The sequence below is a fragment of the Heteronotia binoei genome, chromosome 21 (assembly GCF_032191835.1).
Source record: "Heteronotia binoei isolate CCM8104 ecotype False Entrance Well chromosome 21, APGP_CSIRO_Hbin_v1, whole genome shotgun sequence".
Lineage (NCBI taxonomy): Eukaryota > Metazoa > Chordata > Lepidosauria > Squamata > Gekkonidae > Heteronotia > Heteronotia binoei.
This window is the reverse complement of record NC_083243.1, coordinates 49669409-49689184: the sequence shown is the minus strand read 5'-3', so window position 1 is coordinate 49689184 and position 19776 is coordinate 49669409. Positions and strand designations below refer to the sequence as shown.

The following is a 19776-nucleotide window of genomic DNA, read 5'->3' as shown; positions in this document are numbered from 1 at the left end:
CAGGACAGGTTTCCACCACATAGTCCAGAGAGGACTTTGTGCCTAAATCTATGGTGGAAATAAAGAGGCCCACAGTTCCTTAACAAGGGTTTCTTCTTCAGCTTTGCTCTGCCAAGACGCATGGGGTTGCCAGCTCCCAGTAGGTAAATACCTGGAGATTTTGGAGGCAGAACCTGTAGAGGGAAGGGTTTGGAGAGGGGTGGGGCCTCAGAGGACCTAAGAGGAATATAGGATTGCCAGTTCTGTGTGAGAAACTACCTGGTAACTTTGGAGTTGGAGCTAGGAGAAGGTGGGGTTTGAGGAGAAGAGTTCACCCATTATCTGGGAGCTGATCTTTGTCAGCTGTAGATCAGTTGTAAAAGTGGGAGATCTCCAGGCTCCACCTGGAGGCTGGCAACCCTAGTAGAGTCCATCCTGGAAAGCAGCCATTTTCTCCAAGGGAATTAATCTCTGTGACCTGGAAAATCTTGGAGGTCTCCAGGTGTCATCTGGAGGTTGGCAACCTTCACCAGGACTGTTACAAGGCTGCCATAGGAGCTAACTGTCTTTGTGCTGCTCAAACAAAAACCTTTTTTTTCCAGGGCTGTCAGTTCAGCATCTTTTATCACTGACAAAACTCACATAAAATATTAAAATAAAATGCCCCCGACGTTTCTCACTACGGGCACGACAATGATCTGAGCTACATCATCTGTTCCTTCTCATCTCTCTTGATCTTCCTATTTCCTTTTCTACCCTGCCCAGGTGGTGAATGCTGCACATGGATGACAAAGGCAGTCACCCTGCTGATCTCTGTTTCTGCACAGCTATTAGCATCAAAGAGCTAAAGCAAACAGCCTTGGCTTGCTGCTCAGCACTCTACAAAGCTGCTGTAAATGAGCCCTTGTATATAGGACAAAGGGAATCCAGCCATTCCTTTGTGTCAGGAGACTTACCTCACTGTTTTTGAAGGGTTATGAGCTAGTGAAGGGTATAACCTCTACACAGAAGGAGAAGCCTGTGATAGTTAGAGTTGTACAAGGGATGTGGAATCTGTAGTATGTTCTAGCATTTTGTAACAGGCCTTGGAACCAAGATGACAGTTAGAAAGTTTATGAGCAGATATCAGGGACTTGCCTTAAACAGGTTTGGGAGGTTAGGGAGTAACTATTCCCAAATGTCTGTAATAACAGCTGACTGTAATAACCACTGTTAAAAGTACCTTTAGGAGGGAGAGTTTGGAGTGTGGTGGTGGTAGAGAAGGAAGGGTACTTAACCCCATTTGTCATTTTCCTTTTCAAATTGTTGGCAGAGGAAGCAGCCCAGCATGTGGGTGAATATGTGTGATATATGCGCATGATCTGAGGTAAGGTTTTGCGGTCCAGAGGGTTTCATCTATTAGCTAGGATGCTGGACTAGAATTTGAGAGACCAGGGTTCAAATCCCCATACCACCACAGAATTCACAGAGTGGTTTTGGCCCACTTAGCCCGTACTTCAGCCTTATATACCTTACAGGGTTGTTGTGAGGGTACAACAGGTGGGAGAGAACTATGTTTCTTCTAGGAGTAAAAATGTAACATAGCAAAGAAAGATTTAAGCCTCCGCCCCAACTCTTCTGCTTCTCAACTTCAAATAAACTTCAGAAGTGGCCTTCAGAACAAACAACATTGGGGCTTATATATGCGATAGTTTGGCGGGATCAGAGAAACCTGGGGTAGCAATATCAGAGACAGAAAAATTGATTTTAAACAGAAGTGGTTCAGGAAATAGGTTAAAAGAATAGACAAGACAAAAAATGAGAAAAAAAGAGCGCGGGGAATGTACAGATCTGAATGCATGCAGTCAACAATAGATTAGCAAAAATTGATATCTGTGTTTTAATGTGTCTTAATGGATGCAATAGCAAGTACATGTAAGAGCTGACATTTTTGCTAGGCCAGCAGTTGTTAGGATTAGGGAGCAACAAGAATCTAAAAAACAACAACACAGAGCACAGTAGAAAGTTAATTGGATCCTATTAACATGCCAGTACTCATAAAAGACTGTTATTAAAAACTCATGCTTATAGAAGGCATGCCTTTGTCCCCATTCCAAGATAAAGAAAAAAGCAACCCTTCAAAACCACTTATAAAGATGTATGGCATGCCAGGACTCAACTTTGGCTGCCTTGTTTTGTCCATGTTTATACAGCCTTTGCCATCTCACCTCTTCTGCACAGCACCATCATAAGCAGAAGTGCAGCCTTCGGAGTGTATTGGAGTCAGTGGGCTAAGAAGACTGTAACTCTGCTTAGGGTGGTACTGCCAGTGTTGCTCTGACAGCATTTAATTAACTGCAGTGTAGTGAGCATTAATCCAAAAAGTTCATCAGGCACAGATCACAAAGTGTGTACTTATTTACCTTGAACTCACTCTGCCCAGTCCCATTTCACTTCTTTTTCATTTTAAGAGTGCCAGCAGAGTAAAAGTTTAAATTAATTAGCAGTCACCTGACTGATTGATAATTAAAATCCATATTCGTCTCTTGAAGCTGGTGCTATCTGATAACAAAGACAATTAGTACCTCTTGACTAAGTAATGTAAATAAATCATTTTCTTGTCTCAGGAATCCTCTTGAACAAATTGCCCAAATTAAAAGTGCATAGATTGTGTTTAGCTATGTTGCAAGTAAATAGTCTTTACCAGTAGTTGCAGGCAGACGGTAGGGCTGTCTGCCTCTATTTTCCCTGTCCACAAGGCATTACAACTTTGGCCATCTACATGCAAGCCAAGTGACCCATTACCAGCTTCCCCAACTTCTTGCACTGATTCTGGACCTAATTGTTTCTGGTCACCAATCTAGAACATCCCTTGAATTATAATGAACACATGAAAATGAAATTGACTCACACATATTCACTTGATACAAACCACATACAGGTAAAATGGCAGTTTACAACCTCTTTGAGTACTATTGAAATGTAGAGTGTGTATAGAATGAGGTTATAAGCTTCCATCTCACCAGTTGTTTGTGATACATCAGGACATGAATATCAATAGTAATTATTAGCAATTCTCCCCCTACTGTGGTTTAAAACAGCCTTGACTGGTAAATCTGAATCCAACTTTCCAGCATGATTTCTTCTAACCTTCTTCATCTAGTCCAAACTCATGGCATGCATGTTCATGCCTTCCACATCATCTTATTTAGCGTGGGGCATTTCCTGTTCTCAGCCCCACCATGGCTCCTCTAGTCCAGCATAAAATGAAATTAATGAAAAAGATTTCTGAGAAGCAGCAACAGATTAAAGCCTGGGAGAGGCAGGAAAACAAATGCATAGGATCATTTTTTTAAAAACCAACAAGAGTGGTGCCAGTGAACAACAGTGAGAGAGGGAGTTCCACAACCAAGGAGCTGCAACTAAAAAGGCCTTGTCTTTTGGGCTCACCTAGCTTACCTCTGCAGGTGAGCTCACACAGATCAGAATCAGAATAACTAATAGCTCATTATGTGCTGTTAAATAGTCTCTCTCAGTTGATAGAGATTCCTTCTTTGCTAAGCAATGTGGTATCTTTTGTACATCATAAACTATGAAGTATATTGCACACTGCCTTTACTGTCTATAAAATATACAGTTCATGGATCCTGGCTAAGTAGGGTTGCCAGCCTCCAGGTGGTACAAACAAACACTGTGATATGCTGGCTAACACATTTAGTAAAACTTTTTAAAGAACCATATAAATCTTTTGTACATGTTATAAAGAAGTACAACTTTACAATATTACAAAGAAAAATACATCTAGTGAGCACCCAGATGTAGACTCATTTAATCAAAAATCTTCCTCAGGAGTATTCCTGTTTTCTTCAAAGTTATCAGCCTCTTGTTACAATTTTGTGTTGATATTGGGAGCAAGCCTTAACTACTTCTCTAAACAAATGCAAAAGCCTTCTGAATTTGGCTGGCAAAATGCTCTCTGCAACCTCTTCATCCTGAAATAAGCCCTGGTATTTATAATGAGATACAACACAAAGCTGAATGGAGATGAATACTTTTTTGAATTTTTAAATGAATATTTAAAATATATTATTATTATTAAGAACTTACCTCTCAATACTTATTTACATTATATACATTATATATATTTACATTATATTTACATTAGGAGCAAGCCCATCCTGAACCTCTTCTCTAACCAGATGCAAAAGCTTTCTGAATTTTGCTGGCAAAATATATGAACTGGTAAAATGAACTGTGATCCTAGGTTGTTGTTTTTAGCCTCCAGGTGGTAGCTGGAGATCTCCCTCTATTATGACTGATCTCCAGGTGACAAATGACATGCCGACATCACTTCCAGATGATGTAGACATATCACATTTTGAATGGTAGCTCTCCACCACCATCCAGCTGGCAAGTTCCAAGAGTCCCAGAAATTGGGGAATCTCCTGCAAACCAGGGAGACTTGGCAAGCCTGTGCCTATGCAAATAGTATGCACTTTTTTTCTCTTTAAAAAAAGTGCAAGAAGAGATGGGAAACCTCAAAATCCAGTAACTAATTAAAAAGAGGGGTAAGGGCTGGAGAACCATAGAAAGTACTAACAAAAGTATAACAAAAGTGGTGTCAGATCCAAATATCTTAAAATGTTCATATGCAAATGTTGCCTATATGCTATGCAGTCAAATATTGATAGTTGTAAAGCCCCCAGTCCACAGATTTATGATGGTGGGCATTTATCTCTCTAATGCTGTAGAAAAGGAACAGAGGGTCCATTTTCCTTAACTATTGGATAACCTCCAAGAGACAGGCAGATAGTTAAAAAGTACATAAATGTTCTTAAAAATCAATGAACATTCTAATACAGAATTGATATTAGTAATAAAATCCTCTCAGAAAAAAAATGACTGGACATGCTCAAATGATATATTTATGGGACGTTGCAACACCAGAAATTTGACACTTTATTCACTCTCTTACTAAAGAGTCACTTTGGAGTCCAGTAGGACAGTGGAAGATAGAGTGGCCTGGTGTGATGTGTTCCAGGGGGTCGTGAAGAGTTGGACTCGACTGTGCAACTGAACAACAAAAAAAATATCCTAACCCTATTTTTTGCTGAATAAGTTGCAGCTTAAAATCCATAGAGAGAACAAGTATAAACTTTAAAGCCATCACTTTGGCAAAATAGGGCAATCTAGCTCCTTATTCCATTTGTTCCTGAGACTCTGCATATTATATTTATTAATTGGCATCAAATATTCATAAACAAATATTGTAGGTTTTGTTTTTTGCATCAATTCAGTTAGAGTTTCCAGAATCAAAGGGACTTCTGAGACATTTAATGCTACAGGGCCATATTTAGATACCAACAGATTTACAATTGTAAGCAGGAAAGCAGATTTTTTTTATAGCAGGAACTCCTTTGCATTTTAAGCCACACACCCCTGATATAGCCAGTTCTCCAAGAGCTTACAGGGCTCTTAGTACAGGGCCTACTGTAAACTCCAGGAGGATTGGCTACATCAGGGGTGTGTGGCCTAATATGCAAAGGAGTTCCTGCAACAAAAAGTCCCTGATTTTAAGTATTTCCATTCAACAGAAGTCATATCTAGACCTCAGCTTAGAAAATGACAAAAAACTCAACATCATAGTCTTATCAGTTGGTCCAACATAAAAATCCCACAATTGGCCCAAGCCTACCATAAAAAGGTTTCTTCCCAAGTTTTAGCTCTGTATTGGACTCTGAAGTTAATTTAGCATGTGGAAATAGATCAAATTGATATTGTCATGACATCATGCACCATAGTTCTCTAGCTGCAGAAATTGCAGGGGGAATGGGATCAACTCTTGCAAAGTAGACTCTAATGTGTTTCACTTAGAGAGGAGGACCAAGCAAGAAGTCTCTGAAAGTGCCCAAGATGGATAGTCCAACTGCAAGGATTAATCCCAGTATTTCCTGCAAGTTAACAAATATGCCTAATGATACAAATTTAAGACCAAGGAACCCAAATCCTCCATTAAATGGGAGTTGCATCCTCTTTAATGAAATTGGAGGTGGCAAGGAACCCAAGATAAATTTCCAAAACGAAGTATTAATTATATAAATATATCTACAAGGTATATGAAAAGAATAGTATATAAAATATAAATAATCCTAGGCATAATATTCTCTTTGCCCCATAAACAGAAGTTTAAGGTTGCCCATCTGTCCTAGTCCAATGATGTATCAGCAATTAGCTTGTTGAAATGTAGCATAATCATAAGCACAGTATCTCTAGGAATAGGCAGTGTGCTAATGTAATGTAGGATATGCAAAGGCTTTTGTAGAATCTCTATACATGCTACCAGGAAGGATTGTTGAAGTACTATCATCCATTGACAGCATTTGAATAAGCAGGCCTTGTTTTAAGCAGGAACAAACAGGAACGCAGTTCCAGCTGGCTTGGTGTCAGGGGGTGTGGCCTAATATGCAAATGAGCTCCTGCTGGACTTTTCTTGCAAAAGAACCCTGTGAATAAGACTCATATTCATTGAATGTTGGGAGCCTGATTAGCCAGTTGGTGGTTGGAAATGCAATTACTAGTTGTGAATGTGGTAAGACATTGTATTTATAGGTTGATATGAGACAAAATGCATGTAGCAGCACTCTGAGGTATTTGGTACTACCCTGGAAAGAAAATAAAACTTCAAGTTTGCTTCAAATACTGAACTCTACTGACTGGCTTTATTTGTGAAATCTGAGATAATCTCAACAGATGTGTGCTGTGACAAATGTAAATGCATAGGATGACTAAAATAGCAAGAACAAAAAAAGAGAAGTTTATTTATTTGTTTGCTTATTTGATTTTTGTGTCCAGCTTTTCATCTGGATTCACTGAAGTGATTTACAGAAAATGCAACATTCTGATTCAGAAGCAGACAGCTCTCTCCTTCCCTCCCCTATGTGTTGATTAAAACAGATAGGCTTCTTTCAAGTGTTACTCTGGATTATAAAATTAATCAAATTTGAGTTTGACAGAACACCCTCATAATCTTTTCTGTTTGTTTCCTTTAAAATACTTTTCAGGGTTAATTGATCACATGGCAGAGCTCTTGCATTGTGTATGAGGGGAAATGTATGAGATTGTGTTTGGTTTGCAGCTCTAGATCCGGCCATATGAAACTGCATTTTAGTAAATCGTACATTGGTCCAATGCCCAGTTTTTAGCCTGGGATCCTTCTGTATGTGAAACATATGCTGAAGTATGGCCACTTCCTGGTGAAAGATGACCTATAGAAACACCAACAAACTCTGAATATTGTCTGCAGTGAAGGATTGTCAAAGGGAAAAGTGGTCAGGAAGAAGTGAAAGAGCTAGTTTTCCCCCTAGCTCTTTGGAACTGAATTTGAAGCCCAGCAACTGGTCATAAATTCATGTGAACCCATTCTGAAAGGGGAGCTGATGCCTCTCTTTCCCCACTGTAACTGGAGTGTTCTTGAATTTATGTGAATGAAAGTATCCTGCTGCGGGGGCAATGTTATTTTTTGCTTGTCTGAAACAGTTTGTGAAATGAAAAAACACCAATTCTTCTTCTTGCAGGAGCTGTCTTAGCTTGGGTCTATCTGATTCTGGAACTTCTTTTTTTCTCCAGACACATATGACATCAGATTTATTTTTACATGCACAGTGGAGGAGGAGCCAAAGCCCTTTTCCCTTGCATGGGTGGAATTCTTGCTGTAGATGGGTGACTTTCAAGCAAACTTCTGGTTTTGCATGAAATTGATTTCCATGCAAAGAAGCTCAGCTGCTTGTTGGTGCATGCATGTGTCTAATACCTCTTCTCTTTCTCTCTTTCTCTGTTTCTCCTTTCCTGCTTCGTACGAAATGCTTCATCAGATGCCAGTCGTGTTCCAGGTGAGTGTTGTGTTTGCTAGAGTGGACAGTTGCCCTTTTAAAGACAAGGGTGAAAATGAGTAAGAATTCCAACCATGGGCGTTTGAAACAAACACTCGAGAGGGTGGGGGAAGACCAGAATACATGAATGGTGTCTACAGATGCTCCGTAATGTCTTTTTCTGAGGATGTGAAAATAAAATGGTAAAGCAAACTGTACTGCAAAATGCTATGCAAATAAAGAATAAGAAGAATGCCTCGAGTTCACTCATTTTCAGATTATAGCCTGTTTTCATTGTTGCAAAAGTGAAGGGCAAGTGTGCCTATGTTTCTACCACCATAATATGAATTTAAATATTGCTTGGGAAGCAGAGTATGAAGGTTTCTTTGTTTATATCAAGAGGATAAATGGATGAACAGATTTTATTCTCCTAAATTCTGTATTTCTCAACTCCAAGGAAATATTCATCCATAGAGAATGCTCCTTTCCTATTCCTTGCCCTGTATTTTAGTATCCTCATAGGAAGCTTTCACTTGCCAGGGGGCAGGCTGAACAAAGGGAGTAAATAAGATCTTGGTTTGCGGGCCACAGAAAGCTCATACCCAAAGGTGATCATCCACCTCTTGTGAGAAGAGACAAAGGACCAGACCAGACCTTACACACCCGTGTATATAATTTTCATATTTTTTTAAAGTGAAAAGCTGCCTTCCAAGCCTGCAGTAAACAAATAGAAAGTTGCTTAACTCCTTCCCTGCTGCCTGTTTTTTGTTTGAAATTATCCCAGCTATTCCCCCAGTGGAAAGTGTGTGGAGGAGGTTTAAATCAACAATGTAGCTATCAGGGAAAAGGTGAGCATCCTCCTCTCCACCATTTGTACTCATGATTGGAGTGCCCAAGATTGTTTTTCACCTTTTTAAAAAGTGTACGGAAAGAGGTATGGATCCACATTGACTTATATATGTCAATAAGTAGTCTTTCTACTATTGACTTCAGACATTACAACTTTTATGCTATTGGCTATAAATGAATTGCCTATATATATGTATGGCACCTTTCTACCCCAGTAACCATTGCAGACACTTTATAAAATATATTTATGCCTAGATAATCAATTTATAAAAACCAATATATTTATTAAAATATTTGTACCTTTCCTTTGCTCTTAACTTAAATGTAGAGTTGCAGACTTCAGGTTGAGGAATTCCTGGAATTTTGAGAAGGGAAGGAACCTTACCATATATAATGTCATGGAGTTCACCCTCCAAAGTTGCCATTTTCTCCAAGAGAACTGATCTCTATTCTGGAGATCAGCAGTAACTGGGGTTGCCAGGTCTGCCTTGGGAAAGTCCTGGAGATTTAAAGGTGTAGCCTGGGAAAGTGGAATTTGCAAAGGGAAGGAATTCCTTGAAGATATAATTCTGTAAAGTTAGCCCTCCAAAGTTGATGTTTCCTCTAAGGGAACTAATCTCTGTTGCCTAGAGATCAGTTTTAATTCTAGATCTCCAGCCACCATCTGGGAATTGGCAACCCCAGACAGTGTTTCTGGTTGATACTCAGACCCTACCTGGCATTGGCAACCCTGCTCAGGAAAGGAAAGGAAAGGTCTCCTGTGCAAGCACGAGTCATTTCCGACTCTGGGGTGACGTTGCTTTTCACAACGTTTTCACGGCAGACCTTTTACGGGGTGGTTTGCCATTGCCTTCCCCAGTCATCTACACTTTCCCCCCAGCAAGCTGGGTACTCATTTTACTGACCTCGGAAGGATGGAAGGCTGAGTCAACCTCGAGCCAGCTACCTGAAAATCTAGCTACCTCTGGGTATTTAACTCAGGTTGTAAGCAGAGCTTAGGACTGCAGTACTGCAGCTTTAACACTCTGTGCCATGGGACTCTGCTCAAGTACCTATTAAATCAATACAGAGTAAAAACAAATAAAACCCTCCACCCAAAAAAACTTCCTGCTCTTCACACCCCATCAGAAGCCCTGATAGTAAAGGTAAGAAAGTAGATTTATGTCCCACTTCTGTCTCTATTCAATCTCTGGAGTTTTCCTCCATTACTCACTGTATCTTTTTTTATGGCCATCAATTAAAGAATTATACATTCTTACACCTCATGGTTATAAAAGAGGTCATGATGTATTTTACACCTCTTCGACATCATCCTGAAGGAGTGATTCTTATCAATCAAGACACCAGTATATTTGCTGAGTAATTTTGCCTATGCAAGCCACAGATCATGTGAAATATGAAGTGGATCCTCTGTCCCATGATGGGGATAATACCTACAAAGAAATATACTGCACAAAACTTAGTCCTGCACAAGACTTACTTTAGGGCTTATTAAAGCATGGAAAGGGTTTGGCAGCAGTGTTGAAACTTTGTGAAGATGCATGACAAACATTTTTCAGCACAACTGGTACTGAAGGAGTAATTGTAAGATTTCCCAAGGGTACCAATGCCTAAAGTAGGCTCACCGTGGCACACCCTTCACAATCATTCTCACACAGAAGCACCTGCTTATTTCAGGACATTCTTGTTAACACTATAGTTTATCCTAATTGGTACACATTGGCCTCTGAACTCAGTCTCAAAAAGGTCACTTATACCTAAGTCGTATGGCCAATCTTGGATGCTATTGGGAAATGGGGGGGGGTGGTCTTTCCTGATATAGCGATGTAGGAATAACCAGCAATATTATTCTCAGGTAAGGTTGCCCAGTCCAGTCTTCTCCCCAGCAGGGGGATTTGGGGGGGGGTGTTCTAGAAGGAGGAGGAGCCATCCCTGCTGTGATGATATAATGCAAAGTGACATCACTGTGTCAGGATGCAGCAGCATGTATGCACACCTGCCACTTTCCCACAACCTTCTCCTTTAATAGTTGGGGGGAAAGTGGGCACCCCACATGGCTGCTCTGCAAGCAGTGAATTCAAGACTGGAAGGGCAGGAGCGGGTGTCTCCTGCTTGAAAAGAGCAGGTGCTGTGTGTACCTGCTCTGTAAACCGTGAATTCACAGCTTGAAGGGCAGGAATGCATGGTGCCCACTCTTTTCAGGTGGGACCACGGATGACCGTTGCGGTGGGGCTTTCTCCACCTGCCAGCTGGCCAGCATCTGGGAGGGAGGAGCCCCAAAAATCAGGGAATCCCTGCTCCCACCTGGGGACTGGCATCCCTATTCTCAGGGGCCACTTTATTCTCCAGGCAATAGTTTGGTAGCCAGAGGGTATATTTTGACTAATTTACCAAACCCTGTTTAAATACTCATGTCCCACAATAAAGCTAGTCTCATCTAACCCACATGTATTGCATACATGGTAACTCTCTCATTTGTTTTACTAGGCATGGAGTAAAATGTGGAATATCTTTAATTCACATCCTGAGAACATTTTGCTTTCCCTTAGAGCTGCTAGGAATAAAAATGCCTTGTGGGGTGGTGGTGGGGGGAACGACTGAATGTGGCTAACAGCCCTTCATTCGCTTCTCCCTGCTATAGCCTATTGAGATGCAGAAAGGTGCCTTGGGCGACTTTTAAGAGATGGGTTTTAATAGCCCACTGTTTGTAAGACAATGTGGGGGGGGGGGTTATGTGTCAGTGGAGCTATTTACACACAGGCAGCAAGAGGATTGCAAAGGACCCTTTGATTAATTTTACTTGCCAAGTGGATGGGCTAGAACTAAAATATCCAGTTGTACAAGTTCTCTGTTAACAGCCTGACTGTGACTTTCACAAAAATGCAGCCCTTCCTACTTCCTCTGTGGTCAAGAGCTCCCAAGTATGGTGAAGTGGGATTTGCTTTAAATGAGCTGCCAATGTTCATGACAGTCATCATGTTTTGTGAGATTCATGTTCCTGTTAATTTGGAAAACACCCAAATGGTTGCCAGTTGTGGTGCTTCTGTCCTTTTAAAGATCTTGAGAGAGAGAGAGAGAGAGATGACCTTTATTGGCATTAATGTAAGAATACAGTATACTTTAAAACCAACAGTAACACTAGAATATAATAAAACCTTAAAAACCAGCAAAAGTTAAGTGACATAAAATAGCTGCGGGCTATGCATGAGTAAAAGCTTCTCTGAATTGGATCGCAACCTATAAAAAGCAACATGAATAGTGACAAAGTTGTGTTTCCCGTGGAGTAAAAAGCGGACCTTGGCATTGTCAGATCTTTTTAATTTCAGTTTGCAAATGCAATCGTGTGTTAGATATCAGTTCAGTTTAGCTGCATAGCTTTTGCTCCAAATTACAGCCAATCTTCCATACGCAGGAGGGATCCAAAGTTAGCAGCTGCACCTACTATTCAATGGACTAGGTGGGATGAGGAGGTGGAACTCTCTCAGAAAGGTTCAGGAGCTGCACTCTTGTGAGCTCCCACTGAATTCGAGGCCTGCTTCAGACAATAACAATGCAGTCCTGTGGAATCCAGATCTGGACACCAGCCTGTAATTTTGTTTTAAACTGGAGTAGTTCTGTTTAGGATTGCATGGCAAATATTCAGATAATGATTCAGAATTATGGCAATTCTAATATTAAGGACATTATTAATATTAATTCTAATATTAAGGACATTAGATTTGAAGCTGTTTTGTAAAGACCTTACCAAAAGAGCCTTTAATTACATGTTCACAGCCGTGTGTAGATTTTTATCAGTATCTTTCTACCCTTCCTCCTTTATTCATGCTATTTATGTATTTCCTAGTCATAGGAACTTTCACCTGAATGATTCTGCTAAGATACAAACCATATTATTATTTACTAAGCAGAGGACAGAAGAAATAACTGCTATGTTCCTCAGACTCCCATACAAATATTTCAAGGCATGCTTATGGGGCTCATATTTTACCTCTAAATGTGGTTTCCCCCAATGTTGCATTATGTTGAGAACATAAGAACAGCCCTGCTTGATCAGACCAATGGTCCATCTAGTCCAGCACCATGTTTCACACAGTCACAAACTAATTCCTCTGGAGGGTCATCAACAAGACATGGAAGTGGAAACATCCCCTGATGTTGCATCCTGACACTGGTATTCAGAGGTTAACTGTCTCTGAACATGGAGGTTTTCTTTAGTCCCCATGGCTAGTGACCACTGTTAGACCTAACAACCATGAATCTGTCTAATCCCCTTTTACAGCTGTCTGACCTGTGACCGTCACTACATCCTCTAGTGGCAAATTCCCCATTTTAACCACTTGTTGTGTAAAAACCGTTGGAGGCTATTGCACAACTGCCGGCAATTGCCTGCCTCCCATTCCCTTGGATGAAATCACAAGGCTGGGGGAGAGCCTATTCGGGTTCAGCACGGGAGAGTTGACCACTCAGTGAGGGGCTGGCTACTGCTGCCATCCCTGATCATTCTGGTCCAGCACAAGCTCCCTACCTGCCCGCTCTCTTGTTAAGACCATGTCAGATTAGCTAGTTGCCAGTTATGGGGCGGAACAGGAATTTTTAGGCCTCACTCAAATTGGCTGTGAGGGGGCCTTTTTTCACCTGCTCTGCATGGTCAGAGAGGGTGAAGCATAAATAGGCCTGGTATCACTGGTTAGGCCCTAACTGGGATGGCAGGAAAAGCACGGGTTGAAGGGATTTCAAGCTGGCGAGCACCCCGAGATATCAGTGATGGGGGGTGGTCCTCAGTTGGGTATCTAGAGGCTTCACACTCCAGGTGACCTAGTTGGGGGCCTCTTCAGGGTCAGGGGAGCACATGACTGGCCTTAAGTCTTTGCAATCGTGGGCTGGGGCATGCTCTCCCATCCCCACTATGCACTGATGTACGGGCAGTGACGGGTAGGGTCTGGAAGCTTCCGGACCCTGCCCTGAGCCGGGGTGGGTTTGCCCTGTTAAGAAGCTTGCTTTGCAAGGTCAATGCAACCCATGCTTTAAGATGTATGTAATGGTGCAGATCAGTTTATGTGTAAATAAAATTCCCAATTTAACTCATAACTTGTGTAGTGTTTCATTCGAAGGGTACGTGGGCAAGAAGTATTTCCTTTTGTTTGACCCACATACTCAGCTTAACTGGATGCCCACAAGTTCTAGTATCTAAGAAAGGGGGAGCAGTTCTCTTTATCAGTTCTCTCCACCCTGCACATAGTTTTATAAACCTCTGTCACAGAAATGGCCAAACTGTGGCTCTGGAACCACATGTGGCTCTTTAACACATATTGTGTGGCAAAGCCCCCACTGCCCCATCAGCCAGCTTGGAGAAGGCATTTGTCTCTTTAAATCACTTCTCCTAGCCAAGACAGCCAGCAGCTTGGATAATGCATTTAAGGTTAAAACTGCTTTCTTTCCACGTCTCTCTCCCTTTCCCCTCTGCCCATCTATTTCCTTCCTTCCTTCCTTCCTTCCTTCCTTCCTTCCTTCCTTCCTTCCTTCCTTCCTTCCTTCCTTCCTTCCTTCCTTCCTTCCTTCCTTCCTTCCTTCCTTCCTTCCTTCCTTCCTTCCTTCCTTCTCTCCAACATCTGACATTTATGTTTTGTAGCTCTCAACGTTTATTCTGTGTGGCTCTTATATTAAGCAAGTTTGGCTACCCCTGTAGCATATCCACTCTTAGTTGTCTTTTTTCTAAATGGAAAAGTCCCAGACTCATCAGTCTTTCCTCAAAGAGAAGGTGGGCCAATCCCCTAATCATCTTGATTGCCCTCCTCTGTAAACATCCACCACAACGGCTGACTCCTCCCTAGCACTATCACCCTATCGAGAAAGTATGTTATGTTCTCAACCTTTTGCACTAGGCAGGCAAGTAATGTGGTCAACTATGCGGTCAAATGCCTGTCACAGATCCATCTCTCTATATTCCTAATAATCGAATCACCCACTACCAAAAGCCCACCACCCTCCAACCCCAGAAGGGAATCCTCAGTACAATACTACTCTGGCACCTGAAGAAGTTGTCCCTTCTATCTGTGCAGAGCCAGCATGATCAACAGAATCCAAATTCTAAGGCAACATGCTTATCTGTCTTTCTGCCACTGAGTCTCTGCATTTTTACTTATGATGAAGCTCTGTGAGGCTGGTGAGGTTCTTTCCCCTCTTTGTTAAACACTGCTGTATAAGAGCTGAGGAACTGTACTTACATTTTTGAAATCCTGGATTTAGTCTAGAGAACTTTCAGGTAAATCCCCAGTTTGCATTAGAAGCAATCCCCTTCCCTGTTTGATGGAAAGAAACCAAGTGAGCATGGCAGGCAGTGCATTGAGGGATAAAGCCCAGTTCTTGCCATGTTGTTCGTTACACTTTGTAATTCTTTCCTGCTGCCATTCAGAGGTAGAAATGGCAATCTCTGGGCCTAAATAGAACCATTCGTCTTCCATCATGCTAACAAAATCTTTTTGTTCCAGCTGACACACAAAAAAACCTTTACCCAATGTAGTACTGGCTGAGTGCAACAGGACAAGCTATAATTAAGAAGAACAAAAAGACTCTATCGTCCGTCACAGCCTCAATCAGTTGTCATTTTAAGCTGTTTTTTAATACATTTCTCCTACTCCTTTATATTTAGTGGTTTTAATTTTCCTGCTCTTTAAGTACTAAGAGCCCAAGCATAATTAGCTACCATAAAAAAGGCCGTAGTTCCAAGGTTTTCATTGTAACTACCCCATCCCACCAAAATGCCCCCTAATAAGTCCTCAAACACGAGGGCCACTGTTTAATTACATCGTGCTTTTCATGTAATTGTGCTGTGACGCTACTTTTAAAAATGTCCTTCTGGCTTCATGCAGATCCAGGGTTGGCCCTTAAGCACTTTGTGCAATTAGCAACACTTAATTCTTTACTTTCATATGGAAAGTGGAACTGTACACTTCTGCAAAAAGAAAAAAAGAAAAAGGAGAGATGACTTTAATTCCTGAAAATGGTACTTAGAGATCTAATGCAATTAAAACCAACCTTCAAAACGAACATATGAATGTGGCAATCATTTTGTGCTTCAAGCTCTGAGGTTTAGGGTGCCCTGCCTCCAAAGATCACATTATCTCAATAGATGCATCTGCTCTCAAGCATGTGGGTCAGTGTTAACTTTGGCTTTCTCTTTCGGATCAAAATTAAAGTTAAAATAAAGTACCTAGGACTTCAGATGGAGCACTCAGATCATCACTACATGCTAGGGATGGGCACGAACCTTGTAATGAACCTAGTTTCATGATGAACATCGCCTGGTTCATGGTTTGTGAGGTGAGAGTCATGCAGTTGCACATGCAATGAGCCAATGAAACTCCGTTTTTCATGGAGGTTCATGTGGTTCATGTCGGCAGTTTGTGCATGAGTGAAGTCCAAGTGGCGAGTTCACTCACTTCCAGGCGAACTCACTGCTTGGACTTCATTCTTATGCAGCATGGCTTGCAAAAGCTATTTTAAAGGAATGCATTTCCTTTAAATTGCTTTTGCAATATCTTCCCCTTCGTCCATTCTGTTGACCTCAGAGAGCCACCCCCCGCAAAAAGGAGGATGTTCCCCTCTTCCATTCTGCTGACCTCGGGGAGCTGCCATCAGAAAGGAGGGAGGGAAGATATTGGATCTTCCCCCTTTCCATTCTGCTGGCCTTGAGGATCTGCCCCCAGCAGGAGGATCTCCCCACTCCTGCCCACTGCATAATGAACTTCATTAAATGAACCAGTTCAGTCACTGGGGAGGCTCAGGAAGGTTCATAGTTTGTGTGACCCCATGAACTGTAAACTGGGATGAACTTCCATTTATCTGGTTTGTGCCCATCCCTAGTACATGCTATGTATATTTTCATAAGGATGAGTTTCCCACAGAAGTCAATTCTCAGGTGCATGAACTCTGATTCGGATTGGAACCACAGCATGGAGGGAGAAAGGAGTTCTTGCCTTCCTCCCATTTTCCTGACCTCCAAATGACCACAGGGACCTTCTGCACCTCCTTTATTATCTGCACAGAACCTTTATTAGTATTTGTTACAGACACTAAACAAACTAAACCCCCTGCACTTGAGAAGTGAATCCCTTGATGAACTCATTTGATTGCAAATAGATCCAAGTGGGCAGCTGTGTTGGTCTGAAGCAGTAGAACCAAATATGAGTCAAGTGGCACCTTTAAGACCAACAAAGTTTTATTCAGAATGTAAACTTTTGCGTGCTCTAAGCACACTTCATCAGACAAGGAATCAGGTACAGTGGGTGGAGATACATATAGCTGGTAGGCTGTGGTTTAGAATGCAAAATGGTACAAATTAAAGATCCAGTGACAGAATAGTAAACTTAAGGAACTGAGCAAACCTTTGATTGGGGTAACATGAGCGTGAGAAACCAATAAAACAGTAACATGTCAAAATGTGAGAATATCTGATAATCATTCTATTGTTATAAGCCTGGGCCAAAATGAGGGCATTTCTTAGAAGTTTTTCCCATCCAACTAATTTACCTTTTTACATGTAACATACACATAGTTTGCCATTAGAAGAAAAATACATTAAAATATAGTGGAAGATGGGTTTAGTATATGTAATGAGATAAACAGCCTATATCCCTATTTGAGTATGTCAATACAGCTAAAAGAGAAATACATTGGATAGTGATGTTCTTATCAAAGAATTCAGGTTTTCACAGCTGGTAACATCATTAGGGTTTGTAGAATCTTTCGGGATCAAGTGCCGTGTTCTACTGATGTTCTTGTCCACCTAATCTGCTTTTTAACATGTAAACATCATTCTAGTTTTCCATTAGAAAAAAAGAAAACAATAAAATATAGTGAAAATGGGTTAAGTATATGTAATGAGCATAAACAGCCAATATCCCTATTTTGAGTATGCCAGCACAAAAAATTATTCTGATACACCGTTCTAAAAGAGAAATACATTAGAATACTGTGGATGCATAACTATGCTCAGTTATTGTGCTGGACATGTGTCAACTGTAATGTAGTTTGGCCCTTTAAAAGTTTCTTTTGTCACTGGCACTCACACTATACAAAGAATACTGACAATGGGCCATTTCACAATCATAATTTTTAATAGGATCATGGTATATGTGTGTGTTGTTCTGAATGATGCGTTCAAGTGTTATTGGTCATGCACATTTTAAACATAACAAGAGAGCATGTGAGAGTAGCCCTACAACAGTATTTTATATTCCTTCCTTTCTAACTTAGCTATTCACAGCAGTTAAAAATCAAAAAGCCAAATATACAGTTTCATTTAAAAGAATACATGTTGGAATAAAATATATTCCATATAGGATAATAGTTAAAACTCCTGATCTTTGATGAGGTTATTTTGCTATTACAACTGTTCTATTATGAATAAAGGCAGACAACAGATGGGAGGTCTTTCTTCCCAAATCTGTCAAAAGTGATCTTCCGTGAAGGGCTTTGTCTTTGTCAGAAATAGTAATAACAGGGGACTCTGACTAGAGGGCATTCCTCAGGAGGCCTCGAGGCATGACACAAGCTTCCCTACAAAACAGGCAACTGAATACTGGAAGGAACCTTGCAAATCTGCTCTGTTTTGGTAGCATTTTGGAACATGAATATAAAATAATCAGTGGGAGGATTCCCACATGTAGCCTTTCTCGTGACCACAGAAGACAAAATGTGACCACAGAAGACAAGAAACATGACATTTTTCTGTGGGTTGCCAGCTGGCCTGGAGAAGAATGTCCTGTTCTTTTAATAGAGGAAAGATGGAATATTATTCATCTTCATGCCATGAAAATCTTCACCTATTCATTTCCACACATTAAGCCACTATTAAAGGGCAGGGCATTCTTCTCCAGGCCAGTTAGTAACCCTAGTTGTATCTGTTCACAGCATGCTCTTTCCTTTGCCTCATTTTGTTCTTCCATTTGTAGATTATTTGGATAGTGCTGTCCAGGGAATTGTTCTGGAAAAAGAGGTGTCAGAACACTCAAGATGGAATGACAGAGAAACACACAAGTGCCCCTCATGAACTTTTAAGCATTTTCAGAGAATTTTGTTTCCACAAAGGGGTTCTGGAGCTCTATTCCACCACATTCCCCCAGAAAAAAAAGCTCTAGTGCTGTCCTATGAATGATATTTCTGGGGCTGCAAAGGAGAAACAGACTGCACAAGTTCCAGACTACTGCTGGATCTTACAGTTAGGTGCAGTAGTAACATGAAGGGAGCCTCAGAAGTAAAAGTGCCTGATAAAAGAACTACTCCTTATTTGGGTAGAAGGGAGTGAACTTTCTTCTCTGTACAGGTGTGTTCTCTCCCTTGTCCATGCCAGTGACTGAAATGAGTTGTCCTCTTTCCTGCTCATACATATAATTTCTGAATGATCCACATGCCAACAGCCTGCAAAATGTATCATCTAGAAACACCTAGAGGTTCTCATGAACTAACAGAGCATTGGCAGAATCATTTGGGGGATCTAGTTTCTTGCACTGGGTTATATCTAGCACAGCATATAAGCCTGTGCTAGAACTCCTGCACAAGGAGAAATGCATGAAAAAGACCATGGTATCAACTTATGCTAAGTCAAACTTATTGTGTCCCCACTCAGGTTTTTGCTTGCAAGATCTTGTGCAACAAGTTTCTGAGCACTTTAATGTACAGGGAGGAAGGTGCTAGGTATTGTACATGATGTTGTGCAACCAGAACTGCTCTAAATAGGTTCATTCAGAAGATCTTGCACATGCAGGCTCCAAGCCACTGACTCTGTTCATGGCAGAGCAATCAATTATAATAATTCCATTTGTTTGTTTATTAAATTTGTATCCCACTCTTTCTTTGCCAAGCAGGGCTCAGGATGGCTTCCAACAGTTCAATATAATTTAGTACACTACATTCCAATCCAACCCAATACATTGAAGTTCAACATAGTAAAATTGACATCACAGTTTAAAATCTTTAAGACTAAAAATCAATCTAATGGATCATATTAGATGGTGCCCCAATAAGGTGGACACCTGAGTGGGTGGTCAAGGACATCTGGACCATTCTGAGGCCAGGGAGTACCAGTAGGTTGTTATTAGAT

General features: G+C 41.1%; 1 protein-coding gene across 22 annotated transcripts in view; it reads left to right on the top strand.

The window, feature by feature from the left end:
- Positions 1 to 19776, top strand: part of NRXN3 (neurexin 3) — a 1739678-nt gene that overhangs the window by 54766 nt on the left and 1665136 nt on the right. For 16 of the 22 annotated variants that reach the window (XM_060262989.1, XM_060262971.1, XM_060262983.1 and 13 more), the window contains exon 2: positions 7830 to 7847. The exons of the other annotated variants lie outside the window; for them this stretch is intronic. In XM_060262989.1, coding sequence (XP_060118972.1) covers positions 7830 to 7847 — 18 coding nt within the window. The remainder of the gene's footprint in view (positions 1 to 7829; positions 7848 to 19776) is intronic. 22 annotated transcript variants of the gene reach the window in all.